The following is a 14,395-nucleotide window of genomic DNA, read 5'->3' on the forward strand; positions in this document are numbered from 1 at the left end:
TGCATTTGAGAGTGAACCTGGAATTTACATTATGGTGTTCTGTTCCCTACTATCAGAGTGGTGGGGCAAGTCTTTGTCTATCTTTGCCCGAACAAGCTCTGAAATTCTCCTGGCATGCTCTTCTTTGATAGGGTCCACAGTCTCAGTCACTTTAACAGGCAGAAAATCAATTTGGTGCACCAAAGTTTTGCTCTCATGCAACTCTTTTTTTTCTTTTCTTTTTTCCCTCTTTTTTCTTTTTTTCTTTTTTTTTCTTTTTAATTTAAAAAGCAATCAGTACAGAATTTCACTTGCAGATCTTATCATCCTGAAACATTTGGAAATTCTGGAAATTAAAATAAAATTTCCTTCTTTATCCAAGATGCAATGCTTAGTACTACCTTGCAATTTAACTGTTCATGGGGTGCAGTTTCTCTTCTGCTATGTGTTGTTACTGTCCAAAATGTTCATTCCTTCTCTGAGGGCATCCACAGATGTATAGTTGTAATTAATACCAACAATTGGTAACAGCAAACTACACTTAATGTTACACGACAAGTTTTCAGGCACTGCACATTCTGGTGTAAACTACTGATGGAGCTTAAGATGCAACATTCTTAAAACTCAATACAGGCACAGCACTTCAAAGATATTTACTCTAAGCAAATAACATTCATAAGTTTTCTTTTGAAAAGAGATACATGGGAAATTAGAACACAACACTACCAAACTCCTTATTGTTAAATCTGAGTTTAAAACCATCTCAGAGATTTCCTAGGTTTAAAGCACTTGAATGTACTGCTTCTATTTTTAAAATTTAATCATAATAATTAATTACTGCATCTTAATCAGATATATTCTGCCACCAACGAGTGATTTATGGAATGTGTGTCTCTCCTCCCATCAGTGTCCTGTGTGCTGTAGTTTGCAGTTGCAGTCTTTGTAGGTGAGGGATTGTGCAATTCACTCAGGGATACGTAGTAGCCTTTGCAGAATTAAAACTAATGACAGACAACCTTTCAATATGTCAAGGATGAGGTAGGTTGGATGATTATTTCCCTATTTTTAGATAGCAAAATTTTTCACTTCTAGTCAATATTTCATTTTTAGATAACAAAATTAATCCATCACTGTTTTAACAAAAAGTAAAACTTGACACTCCATACCTAAAGTAATAATATGATAAGAAATCTGTAATGTGATATAGGAGATCCTTGAGATAAAAAGCATGTTTCTGATAGAATGTATCTAGAAGAGATTAAAAAACCAATCTTGACCATAATATTATTTGGTACATCTTCCTGTTATGTTGAAAAATACATGCATATCTACATGAATAATTTTTCTTAAGGTGATTTTGAAATGTATGTATATGTAAATGCACCTTTCCTATTTGAATTCTCTTTCCAGCTGAGGTTTACCCCAAAATGTATCACACATGCTTTTTTCTGGTGACATACATGGCACCACTGTGTCTTATGGTGTTGGCCTACTTGCAAATATTCCGGAAGCTGTGGTGTCGCCAGGTAAGTCACTCAGCACTGCCTCTGTTTAATTGCTCTTGCAGCTTTGTGCAGATTCCCATGTACAACCTCTTCCTTTATAAACTCCATTTTGTCGCTTAGGAATTTGATTTTTCCATCCATGCAGGTATACAGCCGCCTTGGAGAGGCATTGAGATGTCATGAAAAATGAAGGCAGCCAAAGTAAACAGTTTCATGTGTCTGCGAAGGGCTTTCTCTTAGAGAGAAAGAAAGCAAAAGGCATCAGAAAAATTGATTATAGGTAGAAGGGAAATCTCTCTCACTTGAATGTACTGATTGTATCTGAAATGCTTGCCAAAATACCTTAGATGACATTATTTATACTGCTAAAATCTCCTGTAGCAGTCAAAATTTAAGATTGACCTTCTCATTTTGTTAGTTTTATTATTATTTTCCTTACTCAGGTTGATGGCAGGTCCAATCTGAACAAAATTTAAACTAGAAGGTCCAGCTATCAGTACTGGGAAACTGGAATTTCCTGATGTGAAGCTGGCTGTTACCAATAACATTTGACGTGAATTGGTATAAAAATAATTGACACAATTTCTAGTGTAAACATATTTTTTTTTCAAGATTCAAATAAAAAATACAGGAAAGAAAACAAGAACACTAAACAAAACAAAAAACCCATCAAGCAGACAAACAAACAAAGAACATTTGAATTTAAGTGGCAAAATGATGTATGTTTTTTTCAGGAATCTTTAAAAAAATTATTTTGTGTGTGAGAACTGTAATTTATCATGCACCTGTCTGTGGTGCTCTCTGATGTCTTCTGCTTTGTCTAGGATTTATCTATAACTGTAGTCCACCACCAGCTGCCCTGTCATTCTGAAAAGGACAAAATACTCATCCCGTTGAAGAAATAATGCAAGATATTCCGTCTCAAGTGGCTCTAACATAGTTCATATTTCCATCAACATATGGGCATGAATCACTTCTCTCTCACCAGCATGTTTGATACCATTCAATTCTGAGGCTGTACTGGGCAGGGGATAATACCTGCCCCATCAGGAACATTTTTCATGCAGTTCATGATGATTCATCAGAGAAATCACAAATAGACTTTGTATTTCTAAATATGCATAAAATTAAAAACCAAATCTTATACTGACAGAATATATCTCTCACAAGTAACTCATATACAGGAAATATCAAATCCACTTTAAGGCTTTTTGATATCGTCCATAAGTCATAAGAACAATTTTCGTCACTTCTAATCAGATTAGGTTAAACCAGAATTGCTGTTTATCCTGCTTGTCAGCTTTAAATTATTATTTTTGCTTTTAATTTCTTAGGTTGATAAGATTAAATAACAAGATGGCTTGGAGATTAAATTTAACCTTTACAGTTTGAGGGGACTCTTCTCCAGAGCAAAGGATTTCTTGCTTAGTTTTAAGTCCAGTCTAAACATAGTTCTAATATGCTCTGCCTTGCTGAATCTGTCCTGTATCACCCAATGACTTTATCACCACAATCCTTCTCAACCTTCTCTTCTTTACAATCTGCCTAGCCTCTCAAACTCTGCATTAACTAAGTTAATGCAAAGCAGTTGTTCTTAACCTACACGTAGTTGAAATTGCTGGCTCAGATGCAGAGCAGAAGTTGAATGACTGAAAACCAACCTTTTTTTTTGGGCTCCCCCACCTCCACTCCCCAGTAGTTTTAGCTGGTCTATTTGTTCTTCAGGTTTCTTCTTCCCATTCATCTTTCACGCTGGCAAGGTTAGGATGATCCTTTGTTTTTCAGTGACAAAAAGAGAAATTCTACTATAGGCTTAGTGCTATCAGTGGTGCCAAATTACAACTGTCTCTCTGCCTGGCCTAGATGATAGCACTATGTATAAGAGGCTGCAGTAAGTGAAATTAAAACCACTGCACATCTATTATCAGCTATGACTTGGCTGCAGGCATCAGGCACTTTTCTAGGTGCAGCAGTGTGCTGTAATCAGTCATGTAGCACAAATTAATGAAGTGCTCTAAATGTGTTCTTTGGTAACAGTTTCAATAAAGAATCATGCTGTTTACCAGAAATTCAGTTAAATATGGTGATCTTATTGCAAGGTACAATGAGCCTTTCAGATGTACATGACAGAAAAAACAACTAACAGTAGATGCTTTCTATGCCCTATATTTTTTCTAAAGGTTATTTTTTTAAATGTAATGTGTTGTGCATGCAAATTTTCAAATGAAAAAGAGAAGACTGAATTACAAGTTATCATTGCCATACTTTGTGTAATAGCTCTTAAAATTTCTGATTGTATAAATCAAGCAGACCTTTGAATTAATGACTCACTTTTATAACGACAAGTACAATCATGCAAAAAATACTATAAATTTTGAATAATTAATTTGAATTATTAGTAAGAAGGTAGTAATTTAGAAGTCTATGTTCTTGTGTGGATTTTAAGTTGATTAAAAATGGCTTCTGTACAAACAGAACTGAATGAACTGAATATGATGAAAATGTTGATACATAATTTGTAATATCAAGTTCCTAGTACATTTCAATTTCCTCATGTCTGAATGCATTATCACTAAAGCACATTTGAATTAATAATTAGGAATTTTATCCATTTTCTTTTTAGTAGTTGAAATATACCCTCCCAATCTTTGCAAATTGATACTACATTTGAGAAATTTTCTTTGGTTGTAAACCCCTTGATAACTATCTGAGGGGGTAGAGAAAAAGGTGCATAAGAAAGTAAAACTCTAAATTTTAGTACTTGTATATTCACAGCTAATAGGCTTTTCATAAAATGTTGGAATTACACAAATGCTTCAAAATTATCTCTCTGACTGATTAATTACCAACAAGCAAATATATGCATTATGCTCCCATGTGTACACTTGTGTATATTTGTACATAAAGAATCACAGGATCATAGAAACATTTATCTTGAAAAAGGCCCTTAAGGACATTAAATTCAACCATAACAACCATTGAATTCAACCATAACAACCATAACACTGCCAAATTCCCCACTAAACCATGTCCCAAAGTGCCACCTCTGCTTGTCTTTTAAATATCTCCAGGAGTGGTGAGTTAACCACTTGTCTGGCAGCCTGTTCCAAGGCTTGACTACCCTTTCTGTGAAGAAATTTTTCCTTATATCCAATCTAAACCTCCCTGGCTTACCCTGAGACAATTTCCTTTCATTCTATCACTTCTCTGCTACACCCCACAGCCAAGTAGGGCAAATCCCTTGCAATAGTACTGAGGTGCAATTGTCAAGCTGGTAATTGCTGATTTCAGCTGTGTGAGTGGGACTCCACAGTAGAAGTGCAAGGGGCTGAGTTGTTTTTAATCCATGGATGCATTAGTAAAAACTAAATGTTAGAATTTATCCCCAGTTTTGCTTAATGGATATTCTGCTCATTACATGGCAACTTTGCCAAAATGTTCCAATAGATGTAAATCATGTTTGGTGTGTTCATAAATGCTGAACTAAGGGGTTGTCTGAAGATATTCACACACAACTCCCACCCCAGCCAACAAATAAATAAATAGACCAAAACAAAAACCAACAAAAAAAACCCCACCCAACCCCACAAAACCACAACATAGTAGGTTTTCTTAAACAATTCTGAATGTGCATGCTTTTTATCTTACTTTTATCTTTCTTAAATAAGTACTAAATTTTCATAATTTTCTGGTCAGTTTGTCTGGATAAGCCCTAGTTAGAAAAAAAAAAAGTTACAATAGACAATGTGAACTTTTCAGATACTTTTGAAGTTGAAATATTTCTCATGAGATTAGTCACCCTACACACAGTTGTACTACACAGAAATAAAACTGTATTTCTAGCCAAAAAGTTTTCACACTGTATGACATTGAAAATATTATAAATGTAATTGTAATAGCGTTGTCTGAGAAACTCCTTGACATCTACAGTCTTTCACATTTTGCTGCAGGCAGGAAGTAATTTAGAAGAACTGAAGCAAAATGGTTTTACTTGGCTTGTCTTATGTGAGGGCACAGAAAACAAAAAACCTTTTTTTTTAATAGCATGGTCCTACATGCAACTCATTGCATGTCTTTGACTAATCTAATTCTTCCTGTGTCTTGGCACTTTTCCATGATTTCCCTCAGTTTAGAAGAACTTTGCAGAGAGATCCACACTTCAGCTGTGATTATTTCTTTAGCTACTTCACTGTCATATGGGTTGCATGTATGGAAGTTTTATGGCACCTAAAGCTATGCAGGCTTTAAATCCTTGTTTTCCAGTACTGAAAAACTGTTTGGTATCTTATATTAGCAGCATATTAATGGGGAAAACTACTCTGCTATACAACAAAACATTTAATGTAGAACTTTAAAGCAACATAACTGCAGCAATAGGGTTGGTTATGTTGATAGTCTGAAGACGCAGGCAAGGTATGTGGGAAGTAAAGAAAACTTGAGGACATCAGTTGATATCTGTGTATAAAATACAATTTTTTTATGCAGTCCCTCTTGTGTGTCTGAAATTCAGTTTGTCTTGCAGCTACATCAATTAAATTAATTTAAAAATCCTTTTTATCCTTGTGAGCTTACACTGTGTATGTCAAGGTGTCTATTTGTCTTGTTATATCTGCAGACAAAATTGTTTTTGTAAAATGTTTTTCAAAATGCCCCTTATTTTGTTTGCCTTAGATCCCAGGAACTTCTTCTGTTGTTCAGAAGAAATGGAAGCCTCAGCAGCCTTCAGCACAGCCCCGAGGGCTGGGACAATCAACAAAGTCAAAGATTAGTGCTGTGGCAGCTGAAATAAAACAGATTCGTGCAAGAAGGAAAACAGCACGTATGCTAATGGTCGTCCTTCTGGTTTTTGCACTTTGCTACCTACCAATTAGCATCCTTAATGTCTTGAAAAGGTAAAGTTTATCTCAAAATATAAACACTTGGTAAAGCTTTCTGTCTAAAACCAGAATTCTCTGTTAAAAGATTCCTTTTATTCTGACCGATACTTTTGAAGGATAAGGTTACTTATTGCATGATAAAGAAGTGGAAAATAAGCATAGCATTGCAAGAAAATAATATATATAACATATATATGTATATATATAACATATAGTACTTAAACTAGAGGCCAGATTGTGGAACTTTTATTAACAAGATCTTCCTCATGAAAATGATCTAACCTATCTCCTCATTAAACCTGATCATTTATGTGGGATTGCAGCTTGTTTGCTGTAAATGCCCCCATGGAAGTGCAATCACCTAAAGCAGCAGCTGAAGGTTAGCAGCAGAGTGTAATGTGGCTTGGCTCCAAGGACTGTGAAATGCTGAGTTCAAACCTAAGCAACTCATGTACAGTTTTGAGACCTTAGACTAACCCTTCCATTGGTCCTATGAAGCTGTATTTGAACTTTTTATCTTTTTCTCTCTGTGCATTTCGGATGTGATTGTGTACACTCTTGGTTTTTGTACAGTGCCTGACAGACTGAGGCTTTGGTAAAGTTACACCTCATGAGTCCTCTGGAATACCAATAAATAATGGCACATAGCATAAGATTTGAATATCCTAGAAAAAATGAGCATGTTATTAGTGCTTTTTTAATTGGAGTGTTATTGGAACATTTTAGTTTTTAAGGGATAGTTTCAAGGTTTACATACATCCTACTCAATTCTGGCCCTTCCCTGGGGCCTAATTTAAATACTTTTCATTCTCAAGTAGAAAATTTAGAGAGAAAAGATGGTTCATGCCACCTAGAGCATGAAACAGAGGAAATACGCAGGCTACATCAACAACAATAGCAGAGTAGGCCCAGGGTTAGATTTTCATGTGAATGTCAGAAGTAATGCATAAGGAGTCTGGGAAATGCAGATTTCTCTGGAGGGCAGAAACTGCTACAGTATCCTCAGGTTTGGGGCCAGTTCAGTGCCTTTTCAATTCCAGAGATATTTGGAGAGTGGCTAGAGAGTGTCTTGGAGAGTGGGCCTAGAGCCAGGAAGATCAGTGACATAAATGCATCAAAAGCAACTTTTCCTGTCTTTTCTTGACTTATCTGACACCAGATGACTTTAGTTACTTGGCAGAAAACTTGTGCATCTTCACCATGGTAAAGTCTCAGTTGTGCCAAACCACCAAGACAGGAGGCTGAGGGCTGGGGAGAGGATTTCTTTCTCTCAAGTAAGAAAGCACTGCTGAATCAGTCTTTTTGTGGTACTGCAAATAGGTCATCAGAGATAATATCAGGCTACAAGTTGTAAAATCTTTTTAAATGAATTCTAATTTTGCCATCTTTCAGGTTTGCTTTTCTCTTTCTGTAGGGTTTTGGGGATGTTTAATCATGCTGATGACAGAGAAACTGTATATGCCTGGTTCACATTCTCACACTGGCTTGTATACGCAAACAGTGCCGCCAATCCTATTATTTATAACTTCCTCAGTGGTAAGTTACTGTTACCTAGAATTCAAGTTTAATGTATAATTTGAATGTAATGAACCATAGCAAAAATTAATGACTGTGTAACTTCAGCTCAGCTCCTCCAGTGGGAGCTAGATCCTCTTCCTAGAAGAAGTTACCTGAAGTATCCCATTACCCTCAGGCTCTCTACCAAAAAGTAAGCTGGAGTGTGCCAGGGCCTGAGTCCAAGTGCTAGAGTATGACATTAATGTGGCAGAGAAGTTCCTGGCATGACTTTGATCTGAAACAATTACCATTTCTCTAAACACTCCTGGATGCTCTCTGGCGGTAGCACAGTCCAGGGGCTGTCCCCGGCTGGCGTGTTATATCCAAGTATTGGGATTGGAGGCTGTGAGTCTTTAATAGTATCTGCATGGCCAGACTGTGCCAAGTAGGGTCAACTTCAAAAACCAGCCAGGATGCTGTTTACTTACTAGTATAGATTTCTTATTGTTTGTATTTGTGTCATTTGGCTTGGAGAGCAGAATGAGGAACTGACCTGGTAGTATTGCAGCTAAATACAGGGAGGCAAGACTCTATTGATCCTCACTATATATTGGCCCACTGTAGTTTTTTTTGTGGTGTGTAATATGAGAATGATCTGAACAATTTTCTCTGAACCCCAAAAGCATGGGATTGTCAAAATTGTGAATCTTCTTCTAAAATCTATTAATGATAAAACACAAATTAGCCATGCTCTCTCATTTCACATATCAAGTAAGGATTCAATCATTCAAGCCTATATTTGCTCAATTATTTTTTTTGTTACATACGTAAATAATCAACAGACTATCTATGAGGTGGTTTCGTTAATCATTCTAGTTTGTCCATTCTGTCTAGCCAAGAATAATTCTGTCTTCACATCACACCTCACATGTCTTCTTAGAAAGGTTGTCTTTTTTCTGCCTTCCTCCAAGATGATTAAACTGTGATTTTCTGCTTTTGCATTAGAAGAGCATCTGGGTGGTTCACGTTAATTTTGCTTTAGATAAGTCCTTTATATCCAAATAAATGAAGTTTGATGAAATGCAATTTATAGTACAATTTTTTTCATGAGTCATTTTTGTGGTTGACAGGGAAATTTAGAGAAGAATTTAAAGCAGCATTTTCCTGTTGCATCTTTGGCATTCGCAGCCACCATGACGAACGGTTCAACAGAGGTCGTGCCAGTACAGAGAGTCGGAAATCCTTGACCACCCAGATCAGCAATTTTGATAACGTTTCAAAACTTTCAGAACACGTTGTATTGACCAACATAAACACAATTCCATCAAATGGTACTGCATCTATTACCCACTGTTAGTATACTGGTCCCTATGCCTTTTGGTCCCATAGAAGTAAATTCTAATTCTGCATCCATCAATATTGGGATCTGAGCACAAAGAGAGAAGGGTGTTTAAAATTAAGAACTGACTGTAAGAAAAGAAAATGAAAATAAATATTTTATAGAATATGCCGTAACTTTGATTATATAATGAGGGAAGAAATTTTCTCACATTTCTTTCAAGTCGTGTTGCAGATAGCTAGGGAGCAAAGCAGTCATATTTTATACAATTATTTTCTTTGGAAAAAGAAATTCATCTTAATTGATTTTCCAAAATTTTTTGTTCTTTTTCATGGTAAGCTATTGCATGTGTTCAGGAACAGCTGGGAAGTCACATTTCATTTAATGTAGAAAGAATGGGGTTTTTCACCTGAATTCAGTAGTATTGCCATTCCTTTATGTACAGCACAAGCAAAGTTACAAATATGAAACTCATATGACAGTGTGGCTATAAATTATGTTTTACCCTTTGTTTCTCATTTATTCTCTTCTCTCTGTCCTCTGCTCATGGCAGGGAAGTTAGACTAGATGGTCTTTAAATGTCTCTTCAAACCCAAACCATCAATGATTCCATGACTGACTTATAAAGAGGAAGCTGTGGTGCTCTGCTGGTCAGAAAGACATCTGAATAAGGAACCACAGGGCAATTTACTAAATAGTGCATATTAATAAGTAGAACACATGAAAATGTTGAAAAGTTAAAAAATCAAGATTTATGCATCAGAAATGCCCTTAGTCTTCAGTCAGGAAGCTTTCACTTCAAATTTTCAAATGCAATTTGAAACATTTTCTGGAAGACTATTTCATTAATAGATAATCACCTGCATAGTGTTCAGAGAGAGATAATCAGAGAGTCAGTTAGCCAGCCACCTGATACAAGCAGTGAAATTATTTAAAATCTTTATTTTATCTACAGATATCCCAGCTATGCTCAGCCCATTGAAGTCAGCAGAGCTGCATCTCCACATACCTGGGATGAACATGACTTCAAACATAGATGAAGCCATGAGGGTTTCTGCAGAAGACACTGTCAAACCAGAGAATGCAGAGTGGGATAAATTTGTCCCTAGCATAACTAAACTCACTTCGATGGAGTTACAGCAAGGATGACTTTGGCTCAATACACTACAACTGCCACAGAGTGTCACATGCTTTTAGCTGTGGTACAGACTACAACTGGACAAAGGGGTTCCTTCAAAATAACTGCCTATCCTCTTTTTTCTCAGTCTTACAGAAACCTACTTACCTCAGTATGAGCTAAAGAACATGTCTTTACAATTCTTTTTAAAGATTAGATTGTATCATACTTTGTAAATATTGTAGATATTTATTTTTATATATTTTAGAGGCTGTGAAATGTTCTAAAATGTATCATATAAAGAAATCTAAGTATTTGAAAGAAAGCTCAAACATCATTTATTTATATCTCTTTCTATAAATGATTGATTCATGTACAAAGGATGCTTACTTATGCACTAGTGATATTCTGGCATTACTTTGCACTTCTTTTTCTGCAAATCCACTTGTAGTAAGTTCTATGTTTATTATGGAACTTTCACTTCAGACTGATGTGGGGAGAGTCTGCATTACTTTTCTAAGTACAGACTTGCTTCTAAGATGTGAATCCAAAGTGCTGAAAGTCACATATTTTCATAAGATTACACTTAAACAGCCTTTTATTTTTTTCAGATTTGAGTGCCTAAAAAGTAACCATTTAAATAAAACCTATGTGATGCTCAAAGGTGCTATAGGCTCAAATTTCCTGCTCAGGCCAATAGGAATAACAAGTGTCAGCACCTCTGAAGGACTGAACATTTTAACTTTGGTAGCTCATTTTAGTCCATAATGTGTACGTGTTGCTCCAGAAGATCTCTGAAAATCTTTAACGTAGGGAACATTAATTGTCTTTCATTTTCATGACTTCTCTCTCAACTGCCATTTATAGCTAAAGATACAATCAATTCTAGATCTATATAGCTATTTATGGGATAATCTCTCTGGCCTGGAGCTGCCTACTATTTATTGTATTTTTCTTCTTAAAGGATGAACATGGTGCATCAGTGGAGACTTAGTCTTCTAGAAGAATGTGGTCTATTGGTTAGAAAAAGGCTAATTATGAGAACCTGAGATGCAATTTCCCTGTGGCACTATTCTTGCATTTCAGTCCAGGTTTTTCAAAAGAATAGGTAAGATGAGAGGGAGGACTTTTTTATTAAAAATTATTTGGCATAGGAAGAAGACAGTCTTATGTATTCAAATGTTTCTATAAAGCCAATTATTAATTGACCAGGTATTATTTGATTACCTTTTGTAAATGTTTTTCTAGTTTTTTCTTTGACCTAATGTCATGCAATGTATTATCTATCATGGCAACTATAGTTTTATGAAGTGCTCAATCAATTTATGCTTTAGCCTTCCCCAACAGCTGTTTTACTTGACATTGTTGCAATTCCTCCTAATTTTCATTGCTGTTAAGTGAGAGAAAGGGATTTGCATTCATTTGGATATTAAAGTTTTCTATTTAGAGAGAAAAAGGAGAATACTCTTTTTTTAATTAAAAAATAATAAAGAAAAATATTTAAATGGACAGAATGTTTAAATATCAAATAAAATAATAGGATTTTCAATATTTGAATGTGTAAGCTTAATTTTTAAGTATAGCTATTATATCAATGTTATTTTAAGAAATTATTGTTCTTCATCTCTTCTAAGAAAAATAAAACCCAAATAACTGTGGAAAGCACAGCAGGATTTGATTTCATAGCTATTGCAATTCCTTTACCATAAGAAAACTATTTTTGCTCTTCAACCATGGAAAATGCAGAATTGTTAAAGAGTGTTGAACAAGATATATATTTTTTCTATATAATTTGAAATAATTTAACAAACACCTGCTGAATTAAAACATTACAGATATGGGGAAATGGAATTTCAGATGTCCTCTAAGCTTTTCTTTTGTTTAGTTATAAGCAAATAAATAGTCATAAAGTTAAAAGCTATTATAGCAACCCAGCTGCAAAATAATTATCAGCAATCATTTATTTGAGACATAAAATATCTCAGTCCACGGTTGAAAAATGTCTATTATGCCCAAATTTGGGAAAGCTATATTTTTATTTCAGAAGATGTATTTTTATCCTTGAAGAAGGAGAAAAAGTGTAGAAAGCAAAGATTATTTAAGAAAACTTGGACAGCATAAGAGGGGAGTATGTATCTTTTTCAAACATAAAAGGTCACGGGTCACTGTGGAAGGCCAGCAAAATTCTTATGCCTTGTCAGGTGTGTTCCCCAGATCCCTGTGAGACAGAGAGGAAAAGGTTTCAGTACTCCTAACCTGGCCAGCAAAGAAGAAATCAAAATATTGATGCTCATGGACAAATCCTAACTAGCATCTTTCTAAAGAGGGGGTGAATAGCACCTGCTGACACAATTTGTATTCTTCTTGCTGCTACCTTAATGCCAGGGGGATAAACTGTGTTAGCTGAGTTCATTCTGAGGCAAGAACGCCTCTAAAGATCAGTGGCAGTTTTTGGAGGTGTTCTGTGCTGTGTTAGAAAGGGAGATTCTGGCCTTAATTTTCTCTTTGTAAGAGAAAGCACATCTTGATTCTCTTTTTTATCTTTTCTTATTTTCACCTAGAACTCCAGAATTAAAATGTTCCAACATTTCTAGGAATTTCTTTTAACCACAACTTTAACTTAGCAGTACTTTTTGTGTGGAGAATATAAATAAAATATGAGACATTCATTAGCAAATGATTCTGGGTTTTCTCTGGACAATTTCTATGGAGTAAAGAGCATATCTTTCAGACACAAATTATACAATCAGATGTTATATCAGATTTGAAATTCTAAGGATAGCTAGAGAGCATAACTAATTTTTGCCAGAGACTGTGGCCATCAAGCTAAATATTGGTGAAATATGGTTATCAAGATAAATATCTGGTTATTTTTATGAAAAGATTTTTCATTCAAAAATAAATATTTTTGATGAAAATATTATTATTCTTTTATATCTTTAGTTTTAAAAAATTCAAGTAATACCTTTTTTTATTAAAATAGTCGCTAGGAGAAATAAACCCAATAGTGAGCAATAGCCAGCAATGGAGATAGAAATAGCTGTGAGAAGAGAGTCTATAATGAATGAACATTTCTTATCCAGCATATAAATTCTGAATGTTATCTAAAATCTGAGCCATAACTGGGCTTTGCTACCTCTAGCTGCTTTTTTATTCTAATATTTCCACTATTGAAATGGAGATAAATGGAGAAATGGAGTTCTCATGCCATTGTTTCTGCTTGTCCACAGCAGCATTAAACATAGGGTTTAAATCACAGCATATTTGTTCCTGCAGATATGAGTTCTTGTGCCACCATCATTCTGGTGCTTTGTCTCTCAACATATTTCACAGTCTTGAAGGTCTGATATCCTGACCTGTTTCTCCTTTACTGTTGTCACTGTAGTGATAAGCTTGTGCCTTGCAGTCACAATGAATGCAAGATAATATCTCCCTGTCTCCGCCTCCAAAACCACAATGTTTTTCCTTTTTTTCTGGACTAAATAGACAGAACCATCTCATTCTCTGATTTTAGCAAAACTGATATGTGTTATTGACCTGGAGAGTGTTTTATAGGATGGAGAATACACCAAACATTACTTTAAGTCAGCCCTCACTCAATGACGTATCATAACCTACTGCTGCATATTACAGTGGTTTGCAAAGGCAAATTTAGCTTTCCAACCTAGAATTTGTCTCACAGCTAAAATTAAATTAATCTCTCAGGCTGTTCTTTCTACTTGACAATTAGGTTTTTCTGTTGGACATATTGGGTGAAGTAATATATATTTATCAAACAATTAAAAAGCCCACCAACAAATATTTGGTTATTTTATCATTAAGAGCTTACATAAATAATGCAGTTTAAAAAACTAGCTAAAAATCTGTGTAAAATAAAATAAAATAAAAAGAGAAATTACAGGCAAGATTGATTTTTCCTGAGCTAAGAAAAATATCTGAAATCTGTATTTTGGGTCAAGTTTTGCTTTGTCAGCAGGGACAGGATTTCAACCACTATATGTGTCTCTCTGATAGCTAAGTTGAAAATTTTATGACATCTTTTTGTTTAGGCATCTAAGGACCAAATACAGTTAAAAATTTG

The 14,395-nt window shown here is 35.1% G+C and overlaps 1 protein-coding gene across 1 annotated transcript in view; it reads left to right on the forward strand.

The window, feature by feature from the left end:
* The window catches only part of HCRTR2 (hypocretin receptor 2), a 33,292-nt gene extending 21,427 nt beyond the window's left edge, over window positions 1-11,865 (forward strand). Inside the window, exons 4-8 of the mRNA XM_036379372.2 lie at window positions 1,390-1,505; window positions 6,156-6,376; window positions 7,776-7,897; window positions 8,989-9,189; window positions 10,153-11,865. Of these exons, the coding sequence (XP_036235265.1) occupies window positions 1,390-1,505; window positions 6,156-6,376; window positions 7,776-7,897; window positions 8,989-9,189; window positions 10,153-10,346 (854 nt within the window). The 3' untranslated portion in view covers window positions 10,347-11,865. The remainder of the gene's footprint in view (window positions 1-1,389; window positions 1,506-6,155; window positions 6,377-7,775; window positions 7,898-8,988; window positions 9,190-10,152) is intronic.
* The last annotated feature ends 2,530 nt before the right edge of the window (window positions 11,866-14,395 follow it).

Source organism: Molothrus ater, chromosome 3 (assembly GCF_012460135.2).
Source record: "Molothrus ater isolate BHLD 08-10-18 breed brown headed cowbird chromosome 3, BPBGC_Mater_1.1, whole genome shotgun sequence".
Lineage (NCBI taxonomy): Eukaryota > Metazoa > Chordata > Aves > Passeriformes > Icteridae > Molothrus > Molothrus ater.